This window comes from Melitaea cinxia, chromosome 24 (genome assembly GCF_905220565.1).
Source record: "Melitaea cinxia chromosome 24, ilMelCinx1.1, whole genome shotgun sequence".
NCBI classification, from domain to species: Eukaryota; Metazoa; Arthropoda; class Insecta; order Lepidoptera; family Nymphalidae; genus Melitaea; species Melitaea cinxia.
This window is the reverse complement of record NC_059417.1, coordinates 11,143,218-11,165,510: the sequence shown is the minus strand read 5'-3', so window position 1 is coordinate 11,165,510 and position 22,293 is coordinate 11,143,218. Positions and strand designations below refer to the sequence as shown.

The 22,293-nt window shown below is 34.5% G+C and overlaps 2 protein-coding genes across 2 annotated transcripts; one reads left to right on the top strand and one right to left on the bottom strand.

Moving 5' to 3' along the window:
* Positions 1-3,982: 3,982 nt before the first annotated feature.
* Positions 3,983-12,528, bottom strand: LOC123665700 (cilia- and flagella-associated protein 45). Its single transcript, XM_045599961.1, has 12 exons — positions 12,443-12,528; positions 11,799-11,991; positions 10,727-10,925; positions 9,937-10,072; positions 9,375-9,510; positions 8,733-8,868; positions 8,008-8,186; positions 7,388-7,537; positions 6,694-6,798; positions 5,618-5,697; positions 5,096-5,192; positions 3,983-4,143 (listed from the first exon to the last, which is right to left on the bottom strand). Exons 1-12 carry the CDS (start codon positions 12,526-12,528, stop codon positions 4,063-4,065), a joined length of 1,578 nt encoding a protein of 525 aa, XP_045455917.1. The 3' UTR covers positions 3,983-4,062.
* Positions 12,529-15,087: 2,559 nt separating this feature from the next.
* On the top strand, positions 15,088-20,391 carry LOC123665524 (S-adenosylmethionine mitochondrial carrier protein homolog). The gene is made up of 6 exons (XM_045599814.1): positions 15,088-15,141; positions 15,598-15,718; positions 17,296-17,441; positions 17,887-17,985; positions 18,632-18,787; positions 19,663-20,391. The coding sequence occupies exons 1-6, from the start codon at positions 15,088-15,090 to the stop codon at positions 19,936-19,938; spliced, it is 852 nt and encodes a 283-aa protein (XP_045455770.1). The 3' UTR covers positions 19,939-20,391.
* The last annotated feature ends 1,902 nt before the right edge of the window (positions 20,392-22,293 follow it).

Genomic DNA, 22,293 nt, shown 5'->3' with positions numbered 1-22,293 from the left:
GTATTTTCGTTTCTTGAATGTGTCACATAAGGTCTGTGTTTGACCAAACGTTCCTACAATATTAATCTAAATCTAACTACCCATCTACTATGTTCTTTATTCAAGTTCGGATCCAGGGGGGGGTTATGGGGGTCATAACCTCCCCCTGGGCTGGACTAGGTCCAGAACCTAGGTGGACGACTAATTAAAATTGTCAAACATAATATTTGGTCATTCGTTAGTTAAGTGGGCTCCGATTTATGGGGTGAAATGGGGGTGGGGGGGTAAAGGGAGGTGGGGAGGGTGGGTTTTTTAGCCCCCCGTAGTGTGTATTTCACGTAAACCCCGTGGTTTCGAAGATTTCGTGTTTGAAGTTTTGGGGTTAACTTTACGTGATTCAGAGATATTACAATACCTTAGAGCTCCGTGTCTGACTCCACCTTAACTCCGGTGCAGCGGGAAGTGCACTCATATGCTCTGTTCACCAACTTTCACACTTTATTTTCGAACAAATTTACGTAAAAACGATCTCGATTGCAAGATCAACAAACGATACGAACTGACGCTTAACGACTGACAAATCGACACTTTTAAACAAAATAACGCGTCAGACATAATATTCTAATAAAATTAGTAACATTGCGTGCTAGACTATAGGTTTAGAAATTCGAAAAATACCCAAAACCGAATCGGAGCACCCCACTGTCCACGTGGTCTTGGTCTGTCCTACCCCTAGAGTGTTTTTTTTGTGCCGCGGAGGCGCGGAGGGAGGGCAGCCCTCGCCCGCCGTGCGAAAGCGCGCGAACGAATGCGTAGAGGAGCGGCTGAACGGAGCATGAGTGAGCGTGCTTTCGCACGCAAGGGCGGAAGGGCTGCACTTCCCGCAGCGCCGGAGCCAAGCGTTCCTCTAACTTTCGAAATTCTTCTTCTAACCTCAAAACTTTAACCATGGATATCTCCATAACCATGGGGTTCTGAGGTGTGACAGTGGTACCAGGGGTAGCGCCCCCCCCCCTTCCCCCCACGGTCCCGAAATTCGGTTTTTCCTAATCTAAAGCTTTGTGTTTTAAAGGAAATGCTAAGTGACGCCTTATTTTGGTCAACGGTGTATATTTGTTAGTCGTTAAACGTCAGTTCGTATCGTTTGTTGATCTTGCAATCGAGATCGTTTTTACGTAAATTTGTTCGAAAATAAAGTGTGAAAGTTGGTGAACAGAGCATATGAGTGCACTTCCCGCAGCACCGGAGTTAAGGTGGAGTCAGACGCGGAGCTCTAAGGTATTGTAATATCTCTGAATCACGTAAAGTTAACCTCAAAACTTCAAACACGAAATCTTCGAAACCACGGGGTTTACGCGAAAAGCACACTACGAGGGGGGTAAAAAACCCACCCTCCCCCCTCCCTTCACCCCCTCTTCCCCCAGGACCCCATAAATTGGAGCCCACTTAACTAAAGATTTACCCTTTACGTGTATCAATTATTATCAAAATTAAAAATTATAACTTCTTGTGACTTGATTACGACTATGTGACACCCCTGACGCCAAAGCTGGATCCGCTCTTGTCCATATTAAAAAAATAAAAATAATTAAATTTGTTACAGTTACATTTGTTATTTGTTGTCAACAGTTAATTTTAGATATTGATATGAATAAATAAACAATATTCTGTTTAAATACACAAAGACAGACAGAATCAAACCAAGAGAGAAACTCTCAACCGTACCAAATATTCTCTATTGTATCTTCCCCATTCAACATGATATTGACGAAATTTTTTTATTATATTCAAATGGGCTTCACATGGGCAGACCAGTGGGTCGCCCCAGGTACCGCTGGAGGGACATGGTTGAAGCAGACTTGAGTGAGATCCAAGCCAATAATTGGCGGGAAATCGCGCAAGATCGTGCAAAGTGGAGAAATCTTGTTTCGGAGGCCAAGACTCACTTCGGGTCACTGAGCCAGTTTAGTTTAAATAGGCTTCAGACGCACCTTCGATTCGTCACTTTACAAATAAAAATTTTCCAAGTGATTATTATTTTTAAAAGTGTGGCTACAACCAATTCGGAATGTAGATTCGGCAGAGAAGAATCGGCAAGAAACTCCGCAGTTACTCCTTTGAAAATAATATAAAAATTGTTGTAGTATTCAATTGATATTACTAGAAAATATCAATTTTATGGTATTGTGTCATGACAGCTGTAAGCTTTTTTTTTAAATTTCTATTTTGTAACTTGAGTAAAAGAAACAACGCATTAACTTACCAAATAGCACATTTTTTTATATCAGATTGATAATTTAAACAGTAACAACTTTGGTGTAGTTTTGACAGTTTTTTGGTAATATTCTTCTTTTTTTTACTAATAGTGAGTACAACTGCTAATTTAATAAGTATGTGTGTCAGGTCTGATTCGCGAATAGTGTAAATACCTAAGAACCTAAGAAAAAGAACCGTCGATCAGGGCAGGTCGATGTTACTGATTCACACAATTCTACCCCCCATATGTTTGACACAAAACCGGCTTTATACCATTCTTTAAGTAGTAAACTCGAATAATATCTTAACAGACAATATAATAATGTAAAATTTTCTTTAATATTTGAACAAAATGACCAATTATTGAATGTATAATATGGTATTATTTTAATATTTAATTGTCTAATTTTAAGTACTTATAACTTCTATGAAACGTGTGTGTCTAATATTATGAATGTTGTGTGTTGTGTTCTGTTAATTTTTAATGTTATGGCTGTAGTGTGTCTCTTTGATTTGTATTATATATTTTTAAATAATTTTATTGAATTACAAATATTGAATTTAGGTTTAAAAAATTATCAGTAATAACAAGAATGGTCAAGAACGTTATTATATACAATGTTAAATTAGACGATTGATTATCTGTGTAAGATCTTTGGATAAAACCTAGCCAAATAATTAGTGAACTTATTAATATGTTCTACAGTAATATTAAAGTTTAAATTTCTTTTGTACAATAATAAATGATTCTGCTAAACTATGGGTCTTTTTTTATTTTCAACTTGGTTGTATTGATTTGCATGTTTTGTACGTGTTTTTAAGTATATAATATTGTCATTCAAACATTCGTATTGGCAGATGTTTGCCGTGGTCTGGGTGCTTGTGCAGTCCTTGTGGGTCTCCCCACCGTGCTTCGGAGAACATGTTACACCGTCGGTCCCGGTTGTTATCGTGTACGCCTGATAGCGATCGTTACTCATAGGGAATATATCCGCCAATTATTTCGCCGATTAAGCTCTGATCCTTCTCCTACATGGGGAAAGAGGCCTATGCCCAGTAGTGGGATATTACAGGCTGAAGCGATATTGTCATTGATATTTGCTAGAATATTGTAGCTACATAACAAAGAAATTGAATTGTAGCCATAATGTCATATGTCAAAAAAAAAACGAGTGTGCCTTAGACCCCACGATTTAAGTTAAATTTCTTTAGCAATATGCCTGCACTCTGTCTTAGATATACGAAAGGTAACTGGCTATGAGACAAAAAGAGAAATAATGTGTGCTCGCACCCCTCTCTTGCTCCGTTCGCCTCGCCCGATCACACTTTTCGTAACGCTCTCGTTAAGCATTCACCAGCTTAATCCTCAAATCAGAGTAAAGAAGCTTTACTTCAAAAATTATAGTAAATTTAATATACCTAATTACCTATTAAAAATTAAAGATATCAATTTTAATTAGGATTAGTTTTTTTTAAATAATTATATGGCACCTTAATATATTAGTTTTTTTTAATTATTTATTTTTCGAATCATGAATTCGTTAACAATTCAAATTTTTAATGTTAAATTTACTTCACTCCGGTAAGCGTTATTTTTAAAATATAACATGCCTTTCTATCTGCAAGGATCGCCGTATCTTTTTTCATTATAATTATAGTTAATTAGAATACATTATTAACGAGTATAATAAAAAATACACAAAGTACATACTATGCAAACACAATTAACTAAATTTATATTAATTCGTGTAGTGCCACAATAAAATAATGATTTAATGATATCGATATACAATGAGTATTCCGGAGTTGCCTATTAACCTAATATTGTCAATAGCCATGTTTTCCGAGCGTTTGTTCTACTTCTTTCACATACTTCTCTACGACCTTCTGTTGTCTCATCTCTGCCACCTACAAATATAAAAAAAATCAAACATGTAACAAATACTTAAGAAAAAATTATATTAGATATGCAGAGATTGTTCATCCTAGAGTTACAGGTATGGTGCAAATGTTTAAATCTATATTTCTTTATAATACACACGATCCTTACGTTACATTGTTTTTATTCCGCTATGCATATACAATAGTCCGCTATGCATATACAATAGTCCGCTATGCATATACAATAGTCCGCTATGCATATACAATAGTCCGCTATGCATATACAATAGTCCGCTATGCATATACAATAGTCCGCTATGCATATACAATAGTCCGCTATGCATATACAATAGTCCGCTATGCATATACAATAGTCTGCTATGCATATACAATAGTCCGCTATGCATATACAATAGTCCGCTATGCATATACAATAGTATATTACCTATACCTACGACATTTGGCATCAAGTTGTAACGAGTGGAGCGCCAGCATTTGCGCTCCTGTGAAACGAAGTTAGTATAATACGATTCCTAGCACTGTATTCAATAAGTTTGAAAGAGAAACATCTGCACAGGCCGATGCGTGAAAAAAAAATTTCGTGCGAGAAATCAGCCTAATTAGCCCGTCGCCGGCATTGGTGGTGAATCTGCATGGACTGAATAGATTTTCTATACCAATAAATCAATGGTAAGCTAGTAAAGGTAGTTTTTCATATTATTTTTATTGAATCTTCATCAAAAAATGTCACGAGCCGCCTTTGATATCATGACAGGAATAGAACAGAGAGAAGCACACGAGACGAATACTAAATTACGATAACAGCATTTTAATTTACTTTATCAACAACTGTTTTCCGTTATTTTTTTAAATATTTTGTTATTCATTATTAATGTTCGCAAGTATTTGTAATTGTTAAATTTTTGTAATTAGCCCACGGAACGGTATTATGTTAAGGGGTATATTAATTTGTTTGTACCTTCTGTTTGATGACCTTTCTCTCGTACTTTTCCTGTTGCTCTTGTTCCATTCTCAGAGCGACACCCTCGTTGTGAATCTTTTCCCGGAGTTCAGCGCTATCATATAAAATACGCAATTACATCATATCTTAAAATATTACAATGTAAAGTTTATTTATTGCAAATATTTGAAGGTACAAAATTGGATAGATAACATTTTTATAAATAGGTACTGTTTATTTATTGGCTTAGTCAGACCGTTATGACTGTGACATGTACCAAAACTTATAAGTAGGCTGTAGCATCCTTAGCTTCATATTGTGATAAGATATGATAATATGATAATAAGATATGATAAATATTTGTTTCCGATTTGGATGAACTAGATCGTTTCTCCTCCGAGCCTCAATACCAGCAATTGTTTCTTATAGTATATTTATATACAATTACAACTTTATTAAATTTTAATACATATATATATGATAATAATAAATAATAATAATAAATAAAAAAATAATAATAACAATAAAATAAAAGAATACCGTGCGCGTTCCTTGTCGTTGATTTGTTTCATGATTTCCTGACGATGTTTCTCGATACGCGCCTTGCGTTTGTCCTCCAACTATAACCATATGGATAACTTTAATCTTTTGATGTCAATTTAACGCAGTTGTTACAACAAATGGCTGTTATGCTCAGGGTTGAGGTTTCGATCCTCGTTGTTAGGGTAAGTAATAAAAATTAAAGTAGGATATAGCAGGAAATATCTTGCTCAAAGTCTGGAGCAGCCCGACTGGTTTGTCTTACAGAAGATCACAGACAAATAACATGTATTCTCAATTAGTGTAGAGTTGGGGATATGCTGTATTGATAGCGGATGTTGGGTCAGTAACTTGCTTGAAGTTGTTGTTGCAGACTCCAAAGGCTACGGTAACCGCTTATCACCACGTGGGACGCAAGTTTGTTTGCCACCAAATGATATAAAACGCAGACGTTTGTCGTAATCAATATCTCTCTTTGTGTGAGTTCTTCGAACCACCAACACAGGATTTCATCCTGAGACACAGTTTTGTATATATTTTTATCGTCGAAAAAGAGATGAATGCAATTGAAAATACACTCAATATTAAACTCTGCGATCATCTACGACTTTTTTTATACAACTAGGTCAGCTAACAAGCGTATTTAAGCGATTACGGTACCACATAGAGGCCTGCAACACCAGAAGGATCGCAAGTACATTGCCGACCCTACCCCCAATCCCCCAGGAGCTCTGGTCAACTTACTCATCAACAGGAACACAACACTGGTGGAAAGCTGTATTATTTAGCCTATTTTGTAATGTCGAGGTTCTTCCCCAGTCGGGCTGCTCCAGATTTTGAGCAGGAAATGTCCTTCTTTGTCCTACCTCAGTTAAACGATTGTTGACATCGACCAATACATACCACCATCATCCATACATCGAACTATTGCTTATCACAAAGAAATTAATCCTTTTTCCGTTATTTCCTCGTATCAAGTGCAATAAAGAACACAAATATTTACGAATACAAATTAAGTACAGTTAATTATAAAGAGTACAATCATCACTATTTTATGTTTATGATTCGCGGCAAACCTCTTTCTCCTTACGGATAAACTCTTCGTTCTGTCGCGCCGCGTTGTTGAAGCTCTGCTCGTCCTTGGCTATTTCTCTAGCGATCAGACGGTGGATATCGTTTATCTGTGAACAAAGATTTATTAAATTAGTTAAATTCAAATATTACTAGACATATTTAGGGTTGAATTAGCAGGTCTGGATTCTGCAAACCTGAGGTAAAGAGAGAGCGGTTTTGGAAACCTGAGGCAGAGAAAGAGGAACTCTTATTAATTTTCAAATAAAATTATTTCATCACAGATAATGTAGACATTTTGGGGGTGCGAGGAACAAGGTGTTGAGTTTCTCGTCTGCTATTGCAAAGGGACGATCCCCCGATCAGACGGGTGTTGTGTCTGGTGGGCTACTGGCCCAACGGTTGTTGTCGGGTTCTTGTATATATTGTTCAATCGCTCTGATAACTTTGATATCGCGATTTAGGATACGTCAGTTCTAAGTTTGTATATTGCGCGATAGATGTCGCTACAACATCATTAAGTCGTAAATATAACATTTCGAAGGGATCGCAATGGACATATTTCGATATAAAAAACTAAAAACAGGTAAATAGTTTTTTTTAATTGTAACATTTATGAATAGAAAACATAAGCAAATTGTTAGAATTCTGTTATATTGCTAGGTTCATTTAAGACAATCAAATATAGTGTTTCGTCACCTGCTGAACCCTGGCCTCGTGTAGCCTCTTCATCTCTCTGTTCCTCTTAATGGCCGCCTCGCGCTCTTTGCGCCGGTATTCGCGCTCTACGTCCTCCTGGATCTTCAGGTTTCTGATACGTTCTAATTCCTCTTTCAACTCTTGTTCAGCCTGTTATAACAAGAATAACTTATTACCATATTAAAGTAAATCTGATTGTATTTTTGTGACGATGCGTTGGCCCAACGGTCACAACATTGGCTTTTGCGCTGGCGGTGGCGGGTTCAATCCCCGCTCACTACAAACGTTTTTATTGACCACATAGATGTTTGTCGTGGTCTGGGCGTTTGTGTTTGTGTATCTATTGTGTGTGTTTCTTGACCACTAACACAGGAAAAATCCTACTGAGGGCCGTTGAGTGTGAAGCGTTTATTTTTCACTTATAATATCTAATTCTTCACAGGAAAGAACATGAACATAGGTACACATAATTTTAAAAGAGGTATTATGGTTTTGGTCGTAGTGTAGCTTTATATTTATCTATAATTATCTATGGTTATTTATGGTACCAAAAATGTTTATATTAATTATTGCATTCTTTAAAAAAATCCTATCCATACTAATTATCAATAAGCAGATACCTTTTGTGCCTTAGCGATGTGGTCGATGCCCTTCTGTTTGGCCGCTTTGACGGCCTCCGCCTCCGCCCTGTTTCTCGCTTCACGCTCTTGTTTCTGTTTGAGAAAGTTCGCGATACGTAAGTTCATTATGCGTTCTTCTTCGTTCTGCAGTTGTTTGTAGTGGAGGAGTTCTGCATTGCCTGTTTATATGTGTGATGTAAGTTTTAAGTATGTTGAACAAAGTTAGCTCTAATTATCTGAAACACTTACAGGCGTATTTAGTAACCCACACTTATACTTAAGTTCTAAATATGAAATGTTTCCAAATTTGTACGTTTTTTTATTTTTGTGCTACCTATCCACACATTAGGAAATCCTAAACATTTTTTAATATCATATCAAAAATCGACCGTTCCAGCGGGGATTGACCCTGCATCTCCGACTGACTGTGTCGGTGCTCTAACCAAATTTTTGATATGATATTAAAAAATGTTTATGTTTCCAAATGTTAGGTTAACTTGAATTTAGTTGGCTTGAATGGATAATTTATTTAAATATAATAAAAACTTTCGATCAAATAAACCTTAGTAAAAGAAGGAATCTACTAAGTAGGTTCTAGTGTTCAAATCAACTCATTGATCAATTTATTTTCAGTTTTCGTTTTCCACTACCCTATTGACTCAACTACCAGAATACCTCGACACTCCTGTTTTCTTGCATTTTAACAAAAATATAATCAACCTTACCTTGATCTAATATTTCCTTAAGCTTGGCCTGCCTGGCCTGTTTTTCTTTGAGTTTCTGCGCTTCGTCTATTTGCATCGCAATGTTCGCTTGGTTCACTCTGATACTCTCCTCTTCAATGCGTTCTGCTTCCATTATCTATTACAGTTTACTTAGTTAACTAAATAGTTTTTTAGTTCATTAAATATGTTTTTATTTAATTTTATAAAAAGAGCATGTCCTGAACTTCAAAATCATAAGGTATGATTAGGTAAGATTAATACTGAATTATAAACATTTTATTCCTTACTTTTATTGATTTTATATGAAGTATTTTATTAGAAGGAATATGATAAGACGAACAACGAGAAATTCTTTTACAAAAAACTATAGCTTTCCCCTCGCGGCTTTGCATACGGATGCAAACAGATTCCACGATTTTTTGCTGTCCCATTTACTCTCGTTAAAATGAGCACTATCCTGGAGAAAGAATTTTTACAATCGGTCCAGTAGTAATCAAATATACAAAAAATGCATTCTTTTAATATTAAGTAGTATAAATATGTTATCATCCGCTTAAACAGAAAATTACGAGTACTTTAATCGAATAATCTTTCGCCATTTGTGACTTTCTTTTATCAAAATTCAGGGCAACAGTTCTAAACCTTGGATGTTTCGTGCGCTTTGATCTGCTCCTTCAACGCAGCGAGGTTCTGCAAGCGCAGCTGGTGCCTCCTCTCTTCCTCCTCCTCAGCGCGCCGCACGGCTGCCAGTCTGTTCTCTTCCATTATTGCATCGAGCCTTGTTATAGAATAATACAATTTTATTACATAAGACGAATTTCAACTGAAATTGAATTTCCGTTGGGTTCAAATTTCAAGTACCAATGTACTAAGATAAAGGAATACTCGTAGATCACAGTTTTTTTATTCAGTGAGTATTGCATATTATATATGGTTTCTTGCCGATTCTTCTGTGCAGTAACCTTCCAAATTGGTGGTTTTAACTATGATTAGTAATTAAGACATATATAATTTTAATCTGTAAACGACGATCCAAAAAGTGCTTTTAAACCCCATTTTAATTTTTGATTTTTATTTAAATTATCCGACGAACTGCATTAAAGTATGACAAATAGAGTTTCATTTCGTATCCAAAATCAGAAAGAAGAAAATGTCTTTTATAATCTGTTTGAAATCAACAGTTTATAGTTATAATAAAGTTTACCGTCTTTCTTCTTCATCAAGTTCCTTCTTAATTAGCTCCCGTTCAGCGATCTGAGCGTCGCGAATAGCATGACACTTGGATGCGAGGATGATACGATTGCATAGTCTTGGTCCTTGAAAGTTGTTAGCACGAAGAACTGGAGATAAAAAGTATAATTATTAATTACTTAAAAACTCGTGCAAAAACACAAAAAGATGTTAATTTTTTTAGATATCAATCAGCACACTACAACTAAATACGTGATGTACCATAATTGTCGTTTTAAGCCACCAGACATTACGACAACTTTTCAGACGCCATGGTCACGTGTGACTCCCAATTGTGGTAAGTCTTATAAAATTAAAAGTGTGATAGTGAATAGTGGCGGCCTGGCGGGTTCGATCCTCGTAAATGACAAACATTTGTATCGGCTAGTAAAGATGTTTGCCGTGGTCTGGGTGTTTGTGTAATCTTTGTATGTCTCCCCACCGTGCCTCGAAGAGCACGTTAAGCCGTCGGTCCCTGTTGTTATTATGTACACTTGATAGCGATCGTTACTCATAGTAGGGAATATATCCGCCAACCTGCATTGGAGCATCGTGGTGGATTAAGCTCTTTTGATACTTCTGCAACATGGGAAAAGAGGCCTATGCCCAGCTGTGGGATATTAGAGGCAGAAACGTATAGTGATAGTGAAAGTTTAAAAACGTATTACTACTAAATATTTTTTAAAAGTAAATACTATATGTACTTCATTCATTTGTCGTGAAAAGTAAATTTAGAGTAATCACAAAGCATTGCATAGTTTTACTTTCAGCTCTTGACAGAGTATGAGCAGCTTGATCTGGTCCTTCAAGCTCAGGGTCTGTGGCTCCCGAAGCTTCAGCACCAGGTTGTGGCTTGAGCTGTTCCTTTAGTTTCTGTTTTCGCTCTTCGGATTCCTTTGCCGCTTTTTGGATAGCTGCCTCCTGAGCATGCATGGCTTGGAGTTGCTCTTCTTGAGTTACTATCTGTATAGAAATATACTTCAATAGCATCCATTTTTATTCAACGAGGTTCACAAATTCGTTTATTCGAGCTAAATATACTGACGATACAGTCATTGACGCTTTAAGACAGCGGTCACAGCACTGGCTGTGAAGCTGTCGGTCTTGTGTTCGATCTCCGCTCACGGCAGACATTTGTAGTGGTCATATAGATATTTGTCATAAACTGGGCGTTTGTGCTTCTATATTGTGTGTGTTTCCGGACCCCCGCGTTTATTTATTTATTCATTTATTTATTAAGCTATTGCATAGCTTCTATCGCGGGCCTTGAGCGCGGGGACCGAATCCAGAAATTCCGTAACGAAAAAACCTCACGCTCCCCACTCCGACGGGCACGGAGGTATGGCTTGAAGGCCGTGCATCGTCTAACGTCGTTTCAGTTCGGCAGTCTTCGACACGGCGTTGTGTGCGTGCGATTAGACGTATTGTACGACTCTACGAAACTCGCACGAATCGAGACGAGCTGCTCCGAAATCGGACGAATACATAAGCAGCTGTTTATGAGAAAGTATATAGGTGTATAGGTATTTATGTACAACAGTGAATAGCTGTACTTGTTTATTTATTTAATAAAAGAAAAAAAATTGTTTTCTTATCGGTCACCACGCTCAAAAAGTGTAACTTGAATTATTATCAAAGAAAAAGAAATACTGCATAATTCATTTATTTATTCTACTGCATACAACTGTTTAATACATGAATAAAGACGACTTTAAATAACAATTAGTAACATCGTGCCGAGCGGAAATCGAACGCGCAACCATCATAAAATTATTTCGCCACACAGTTAGCAAGATAATTTTTTTAAAACTAAAGTAAGGAAAGATTTAAACAAACTTTCGCCTGCTTTTTCAGTCGTTCATACTCATTCTTCTTCATGACAGCTGGGTAGTAGTTGGGCGTGGTCTTCGGAACCAGCAGCGTCCGCCAACCTCCGAGCTGAGGCACTAGGGTGAACTCGTGCTTTGGAACCTCGCATTTGTGGATCGGACGCTTTGTAATCGGAAACTTGAGCCGACATTCTGATGGTCTAAGCAAAATTGTAGAAAAAAAACGAGAAATCAAATTCAGAAACACTTTAAATAGAACAAAAGAAAAAAAGATGTTACCCGTCCATTTCATAACATTTATAGTAACTAACATAGATGAGATGTAAATAAACTCACATTCACTATTTACCATGTTGATCAAAACTATAAAACCTACCTATAAGAAAATATCTCGTTTAAATGCTCAATAATAGTCATATTTTAGATACCTAACCAAAGTTTACTGATTTACTGATTCTGGAGTAAATATTTAAATATTGATCTCAATGTTAAGGAAAATACTAAAACACATCACACGCTAATGTGCTATAAGGCAACAAGGTTTTGCTTAAATTCTGATCAGAAATTTATAAATCTCTGCACATTGCACATTTTTAACTGACTGTTAAGGATTTATTTTCAATCACTTGTGAAAAGATGAAATGTGCGTACCTATGTAGCTGATAACAGCCCGGTTCTCCTTTCCTCACAGAATGATATTTAATATTTTCGTGCAAATTTTTCACAGCTTTCGGCATATTGTAAAATAATAAAGATCAAAAATGAACTTAGGATGAAATACGTCTTCGTGACTTAAAGATCGTTGCGTGGTAACGTTGTTTTATTTATTTTTCATTTGAGTTAGGTACTTATTGATAAAACAACGGTATCTGTGATATAATAAAAATACAATGTTATAATTAAACTTTATTTTATTACACAATAAAATATAATTATTATTACATGTAGTGGTGAAGTAACAGCGCTTAAATTTTTAAAAAGATTTAATTCAACCTCTTGTTGCCTGCACTGATAAAAAGAGGGCTGGTGTATTTTTAACCAACTAAAAAAATAGGAGGTTCTCAATTCGACTGTTTATTTTCTTTCAATGTATAATCATCATCATCACTTCAGCATATCGCAGTTTACTGTTAGACATAGGAATCCACAAGTTCACGCCAAAAACGGCTTGAACCCATGAGTGTTGCCATAGTCACCACGCTGGGCAGGCGTGTTGGTGACCGCAGCGCTGGCTTTGTCGCACTGCTGCCTGTTACCTGAGAACTTTTGATTGGTTGGACCGAATCCTGATGATTTTTTTTAATCGAAATGTGGTGCGTATCATGTGGTCCTATTTAAATTCTAAGTACTTTTTTTGGTATCGCTAATGATGCGCATTTACTTGATTATTTTATTGTCTACCTACGTTCCGGCAAACACAATTATTTGCTTAGAAAATCGGCATAGCGATTAGCGGTTCAATGGGGTAATGCTGCCAGCATTCTTGGCAAAATTCCACGTGGACATGATTTATACCGCAATTTTCTGTTTTGCATCTTGATTGACAACAATATTATATAAAATATTGTAAAATTTAAAAATGAAATAAATTAAGAAGAGCTAAAGTAGAAAATACATCATTGACACTTTATTTTTAAAGCTAGCTATGCTCGCGACTTTGTCCGCGTGGAATTTAATAAAAAAGTTATTGTTTGGTTCGCAGATATAAAATAAATTAAAAGAAGCCTAAGTTATTTCTTATTACATCAGCTATCCATGAATCTACCATGGAAGTCCCGTTAAAATCGGTCCAGTCGTTTTAGAGATTAGTTAGAACAGACAGACAGACAGACAGACAAAAATTGTAAAAAATGTCATTTTAGTATATCTATGTACCGAGTATACATCCATAATGCATTTAGTAAAAAGCCGTTATTTTAGTATTACAAACAAACACTCCAATTTTATTTATTTGTATAGATGATCACGATCTCAAGTTATGATACTGTCTCATTCGTTATTATATACAAATAAATAAAATTTGAGTGTCTGTTTGTAATATTAAAATGACCGCTTTTTACTAAATGTATGTATATAGATGTATACACGGTACATATACCAAAATAACATTTTTCCCCATTTTTGTCTGTCTGTCTGTCTGTTTGTTCCGGCTAATCTCTGAAACGGCTAAACCGATTTTGACGGGACTTTCATTGGCAGATAGCTGACGTAATAAGAAGTAACTTAGGCTATTTTTAATTTAGAAATTCATTTATTTTATAACTCTGCGAACTCAACAAAAACTTTTTTGTTAAATTCCACGCGGATGAAGTCGCGGGCACAGCTAGTCTACAATAAATAGGTAATTAAATATAATGACAAAATTGCTTAATTCTTTGCATCAGTTTTAATGAAAAAGTAGATGAATGTTATAAAGTATAGTGATATTAAAGAACGTTGATAAAAGAATTGTGAACACAATTCATGTAATTTAGCTTAATATCATTTATTTCTTTTGTGTTTTAAAAGCAGTAGAAATAAAAAAAAATCGATTGCATAAGCTTTAAGTAAAAACTGAAAAGAAAAAACTTTAATATCATTTAATATGGTTATAATATTTTTAAATTCCCCATGATGAGACCTTTAATTTGACACCCATATTGCAATTAACAAAGATTTTTTTATCACCTGCTACTCCTGCTAGTCATCTATCTAGAAATATTTGGATTATCAATATGAATCTAACGATATCTAAGCTAATTAACAATATTAAATATTTAAATGATTGTTGGATAATATAAAGGACAGAAAAAAATACTTACAAACTTATACCAGAAATTTAAAATTAATCAATCTCTGTTCATCCTCCTTTATCTATTTTTAATATTATTTACGATAGTTATATATCCGACAAATACAATTTACGTAGGCACATGATATTATATCATTTATACGTTTATATTCAATACGTTTATTTCGGACAATATCCATAAAAAACTAAAAAACAAAATGTACGATAATAAATTTGACATATCGACAGTCGATATTTTAAAAACTGTCAGTGTCGTACAACGTACAACACTAAGCACGTGTTATCATCAGTTACCTTTAAAAATGAATAAAAGTAAATACAAATCTCAGTTATTTGATAACATAGAACAGTGTCCTAGTTTTTCTAACAAATTTCATTTTATTTCGCTACAGACGTTAACGCAAAGATAATTTATTGCATAACTATGAGAAAGGTTATTTTGTTTACGAGAATAAATATTATTTATAAGAAACTAAGGAAATAAAATTGATATTTAATACAAGCCATGGAAAATAAAGGAAATCCGGCACTTGTTAAGTCGTACTTCTCACCACTATTTGTAAGTTTGTTAGTCATATTTAAAAATGTCTAATATACATTTATATAATATAATATTTATTTTATAAAAATAAATATGTACCAAATTATATTGGACATATTCTGTTGTACTCTGAATGAATTCACAAGAGCTGCTTTATTAATTATATGTTATGGTTAGTGGTTGTTTGGGTTATAATATTTCAGTATTATATGTACTATCGCATTAGGTAATAAATCTGTAATAGTAGTATATTTATAGAAATAAATAAATGAATTTTTCTTTAAATAGAGTTGTGATACAAAGTCTGTTAATGATGAAATATTTTAGTTTATTTCAACTATATATTGCAGAAAACCTCGTGACACGGTGAAGCTATACCGATATAACTCAGTAATAAAATTTAATGAAATCAAAATAAATACACAACGATTTGCTATAAACTTAGTGTCATATAAAAATAAATTCTGTTTCCAGGCTGGAGCCATCGCAGGTTTATCAGTAGACGTAGCTCTGTACCCGCTGGACACACTTAAGACTCGACTGCAGAGTCAGCATGGATTCTATAAATCTGGTGGATTTTCTGGAGTTTATAGAGGTAGAGAATACACAAGGATGACCAAATTTATTTATGTATTGTTGTTATTGCACATTTAAAGGTCAAAATATCACAAATATACATAGTTTAGATCGTTTTTCCTTCATTTATAGTAATCTGCAGACAAGACAAAGTACTATTATAACCTATTTGGTTTTGCCGTTGTAGCTGCAATAATTTTTTTGTATCCTCTTATGTAAACAAAAAAATGAAAAATGAAATAAATAAATAAATGGTAACTGTAAAAGACAATCCTATGTACTACATGCGATAAAGTACATTACTAGGAGAGCATAAATTTGGTGAAAAAATTTTACAACATAAATAAAAACTTCCAGCGTTTTGTTTTTTAGTTTTACTTTGCGATGTAGTAAAAGTCTAAGCTATATAAGTGAATAATTATTCTCTATATAAGTAATATTATAACATAATATTTCTCATCATAATTCTTGCCAGATTGCATTTTGAAATTAGTTTTTTTTTGATAAAAGCTAGAAATAATAATTTTTTTATTTCACACATCTGAAGGTTACAAAATTTGTCAGTGTGATATGCGTTTTTTTTTAATTTATTTATTTCACAACATTCACGGGCTCTAATTTGCCCATGCCAATTGTACTACATAAAATATTTTTTTAATTATCCTTAGCGTTTTTTCTACAGTAGTTCACCTTCAGAACAGCAGTTCTAAAGCTGTCTAGGATTGCTGCGATGGTCCAACACTGCCAGCTTTTTGCTGTTATGAATATATTAAATATATACAATACATATTACATGTTTGTTTGTTTGCTTTTTTATGATATTTAAACTAGCTTCAACCTGTGGGTTTACTTGTACAAAACCAAATTATTGTCTGTAATGCTACCAGCTAGGCTAAAGTTTTATAGCCTATTTCATTTCTCGATAAATCAGCTAAACAACACTAAACGAATTTTTCAATTCAAATTAGCACTCTTGAAACTAATACATTTAACCAAACTAGCACTTTTAGCTTTTTTTTTTTAGTATATTTTAGTAAATAATTTATTTTAAACTGTTGGTTTTTAACGACTTCGACAATAGAATAAGCTCTCAACTTTTGTTGTACAGATAGGTTGGTTATAGGTGTACGGATTTTCATAATTCATTTCTTTTTATTCGTAAGCTGGTACGTGCTTTTATGGTATTTTTTGAAAAAGATCTAACTAGTTTTTTGCAGTTTAGAAATTTTTGTTTAATACAACTTACTTTTGAAGCGTGGTTTTGTATCTTCTTATAATTTACTTTATAAAAAAATTAAATTGTTTCATCGTTTGTTAGCTAGTACAACAAAGTTACCAATCTAATAACGCGCAGTTGTTGGATATAAAAAAATACATAAATAAGGAGCAATCTGATTTTTTTTACATGTGTTTTTTTTTTCACCTGATTGTAAGCGATTACCGTAGCGTCTAGCACACCGTCTAGACGTCTGCAACACCAGAAGTATCGTAAGCGCGTTGCCGACCTGACTTGCGGACCTGAATACGTTTGACTTGAATTTTGGTGTCGGTTTTTTGTTTGAGAACTGACACTATTATATTAAATCAATGTTACAGGTCTTCTAACAGTGGCGTCGACGTCCATGCCGACGACATCCCTGTTTTTCGTGTCGTATGAGACGACTAAGAGTGTGTTCCTACCGATGGTGCAGCCACAGTATGCTCCGCTGGTTCATATGTTTGCTGCTAGTATCGGAGAAGTGGTAACTATTATTTTTTATAATAGCTATTTTATAGTTTTTACACACACACACACACACACACACACACAAACGCGCGCGCGGCGCGCGCACGCACGCATGCATTCACTCACTCACTCACTCACTCACTCACTCACTCACTCACTCACTCACTCACTCACGCACGCACGCACGCACGCACGCACGCACGCACGCACGCACGCACGCACGCACGCACGCACGCACGCACGCACACACACACACACATATATAAAAAAAATTGAAAAAATCTTTGAAATGTTCCTTTTCACTAAATATATTTGTCTGTGACAATCCAGCACTCTTGTGATGGCACATTTTTTAACACTTCTGCGAATGTCACGCTTATGATTATGCAAAAATATAGTTTAACTGTATGATAAAATGATAATGATTTTTAGATATTGATGATTGATTTCTATTATTCCAGTTAGCCTGTATCATCCGGGTACCGACGGAAATAGCGAAACAGAGGAAGCAAACATACACTGGCTCTGAAAAACGAAGCAGCGTCCGGATTCTAGTGCATGTATGTTCTTCTTGAAGTAAGCACGCACGCTTGACTTGTGGAGTAAGGTGAATGCGTGACGAGAGCGTTACGAAAAGTGTGATCGGGCGAAGTGAACGGTAGTTGAGAGCGAGATATAAGTTAGCTTGAGTTAAAGAAGTTTTACTTCAGTCGTGTGGTCTAAAGCACATAGGATTTTTTTTTAAATAAGGGCCAGTTGAATATCTGATATTATTGGTTTTTGCTCTATGGTCCATCCAACAGATAAAAGTTTTTTTTGTATGAAGTTGAATTTATAAATTTCATTTATCAAATATTTTTGTTTACACCCAGTGAAACCAAAAATTGTACTTTAAAAAATGTTACAGTGGTACATGTACGTAACTGAGTTTTTTTTTATATAAAAATAATCCCTCCTTATCCCCCCAGGAGCTCTGGTCACCTTACTCACTAACAGGAACACAACACTGCTTGAAAACAGTATTATTTTGCTGTGATCTTCTGTAAGGTCGAGGTACTACCCCAATCGGGCTGCTCCATATTTTGAGCAGGAAATTCGTGCTGTGCCCTACCTCAGTTGAATGATATGCTCTCTCCTCTCCCCCTTCTCCATACAATGTCATGTAAAAGTTGCCAGTTATAATTAATTTGGACATTTTAATTACAGGCTTTTCAAACTGAAGGTCTCCGTAAAGGCGTGTACCGTGGCTTCTTATCCACGGTGGTGAGGGATCTGCCGTTTAGTTTCATCGAGCTGCCTCTTTGGGAGATGTTCAAAACTGTGTTTAGAGAGAGAAACAATGGAGAGATTACCAGTTTTCAGGCGAGTTACATTACTTGAAAAAAAATATAATATTATTAAATTTAGACCGAGGGTCTCCTTCACCATTTATCGATAACGCTATTTGACGGATCACGGTATCTGATAAAGGTTTTGATTCATTATTCTCTTTTATTATCGAGTTCTAATATATTTATGAGAGGGTCCAACTGGCCTATTCTACCTTCCCTCTTTAAAACTATTTGAATCGTCATACGTCAAATAGCATAATCTACAACTGCTGAAACAGGCCCCTTATCATAATTTTATTATAAAAAATTATAAAATAAATTATGTAGCGGACAGTGAGTGGGGTAGGTCTCATATTGTCTTATGATGCATCTTTGATGTCGTTCTAGTTATAAATATTACACCCAGCAGTGAGGTTAAGTAATAATTATAATGTATTCTACGAGTGTATTAAATTTAAATATTTCATTAACTGCAGATAGCTCTGTGCTAGTCAGTCGCTTAATCCTGAATGTTTGATATTATATTAGGGTCACTAGCGACATACCAATCTAAGATGTAACACGTGAGCCATGCGCCTTCACCAGATGGCGCGCAACACGGTGCGATCAGTTACAGTAATATATCGCTAAGCATCCCATCAATAATCAAAGGAAAAAGTAAAAAAAAACCTCATAATATGTAATTGAAATTGTCCAATTTATGTTATCTTGCAAATGTACGGATATACAAAATAAAACATGTTTTCTTATTTGAACAAAAAGAATTGTGATGTGATGATAAAACTTAGTAGTTATAACCAAAACGAAAGTGGGGAGCTTGAAATTCTATAAATAAATCATAAAATTTCAAATAAATGTAAAAACTATTAATATGTAATTATATATATATTTTATTATAATTTTCAGAGTGCCTTATGTGGCTCAGTAGCCGGTGGCCTGGCCGCTGCAGTGACAACGCCCCTAGATCTCGCCAAAACTAGAATAATGCTCGCTGAAGACTATGCGATAACTAGAAAAGTCCGGGTCAAACCGGTTCTATCCGATATTTACGTGCAAGCCGGTCTGAGAGGCCTCTTCGCTGGAGTATTGCCAAGAATGACAGCGTTCATGTTAGGTGGTTTCGTGTTCTTTGGATTTTACGATCATTCTAAGAGTTTATTCGAGAAATACTTTGATAGATAACTTAGTTGATTAAATGGTTGGAGTTTTTGTGATTAATTTGCGTGGATGTTATTTTAAGTTTGGTTTTTACAGAGGTTTTTAGGTAACCCTATTATTTTAAAACAGTATGTGCACTTAGTATATTGTATTTTTATGAAACCAAGACATTTCAATTAAGTTTGTAAAGAAGACAGAATCTAAAGAATGATTTGTTGATAAGGTTCCTCTGGGTTGAAGTGTTTCATAACATTGACTATATTGCTTATATTAGATTTTTATATATTTTGACTATGTTGAAGAGTTTTTCATATACTTTAAATCGTAATGTGCGTTTGAATAATCAGAGATTGTGTTATTTATTACTTTAAATGAGTGATGGTTTTTTTTTTGTTTTTGTTGGCTAAGTTAATAATTGAGTGTAAAAAAAAGTTGATAATGTCAAAAGACGAATGTTTTAAATAAATGTTAGAAATATTTTGACTTTTATTTTTATTGTTGATCACTATCATCGCGTCATATCAAAGATTACTTTTTGGCTTTGCTAGGCTGTGATTTGGCACTTGACATGTATTAGTGTGTGTACTTATTTGACGACGTTAGCGCAGCGGTCACACCACAGGCTGTTGCGCTGGCGGTCGCGAATTCGATCCCCGCTCACGACAGACATTTGTATTGACCACATAGATGTTTGTCGTGGTCTGGGCGTTTGTGCTTGTGTATTGTGTGTGTTTCCGGGCCTCCGACACAAGTAAAAATCCCACTGCGGGCCGTCGAGTGTGAAGCGTTTATTTACTTGTAATGTACCTTTGATTGTATTAAAAGTAAAGTAGTATTAACGATCCATGCACAAGATTTAACAAATTAAATAACTGTTACAATACGAATTTAATGAGTCGTTTTCATTCAATCCATAAATATTAAATATTATATATTTCAATAGAACATTTATTATTAAATTGTTTGGTAAAGTTGATAGAGTAAAACAAAAATAATTCACAAAGATATATTTATTTTTACAAATCTAATGATTACGTTAACTTATGATCAATTTATACATTTGATATACATTTTTAAAATTAAATTTTAAAACAACGATAATTAATTTTTGGGTGCGATCAATAAAATCGGAAATATTTTTAAATCGATCACAACCAAAATACCAATCATTCATGTATTATTAAAAAATCAATAACGATAATTAATTTTTTAAAATTTTCACCAAAAAAAATTTACAACACGCTAACAACTTTATTTTAAAAAAAAGTATTGCGACAAATCGATTTGTTCCTCGGCAACTGTGCACGTCTTGAACGAAATAAAGATGTGACAGTTATAAAAAAAAGTAAAATTTTAAAAAGTTTGAGACATAAATAATATATTAATTATTATAGAAGTTAAAATAGAATTAATATAACATAAAGAAAAAAATTATAGACATTTCAAGAGAAAAACAGAATTGGACAGTTTGTCATATTAAAGCACCGATTTTTAAATATTCCTATAAATACATTACTCATATAAATTTCCGAGTTATTATATTTTAAATAATTAAGCGATCTACGTAAAACTTTGGAATGTCATAGCCATATTAAATTTCTTAGCCTAATTATATATTTAGAAACTAAATATATAATAGATGCAAACACTAGATCAAAACAATCTCCATTCCATCCGTAATAGACATTAAACAGAAAGACGGGATTACATAACAATATTAATGTTAAATAAAATATACATACATACGTATACTTATATATTATCTGTTATAAAAAAAAAAAACAAAAAAACGTGCCTTGCTATACTTCTGTTCAGCAATAATATTAATAGTCCTTTTTTGCCGACAATAATTAACGGACAATATAACATATTTTTTTATTACTCCAGTATGTTAAGTAGCGTCAACACTACCGTTTGAAATGTCGCTTAAGTAGTAGCAGTATCACTTTTTAGCCTGTATTACGGCTATTAGCTATACGTTGGCTTGTGTATGAAGTTTTAAGTTCAGGGTTGATTAATGGGTTTTGGATAAAAGTCTAGATCTAAGAATTTTAGACCTTAGACTTTTATTTATGATTCGAACTCAAGATTGCTTCTTTTGGTAGATATCGTTCACCAAAGATGTTAGCGTAGAAGGTTCTCCTGTGTACTTTAGTGTACTGTCAATCATAATTAAATGTGATATTGTAGTTCGTGTAAAGTTCTCATCTCGTAATGGTTGAAAAACGCTAAAGCCTAACGTTAACGTGATTTCCAGTTTTGATTGCTGCCAATCGCTTCATCTATCGGAATTTAAGTGAAGCCTGCAATTTGTCATTCCACGCCATCTATTTGTTGAGTTTGTGTGAAGTTTATAAAAAATTCCACTAGATGTAGTTA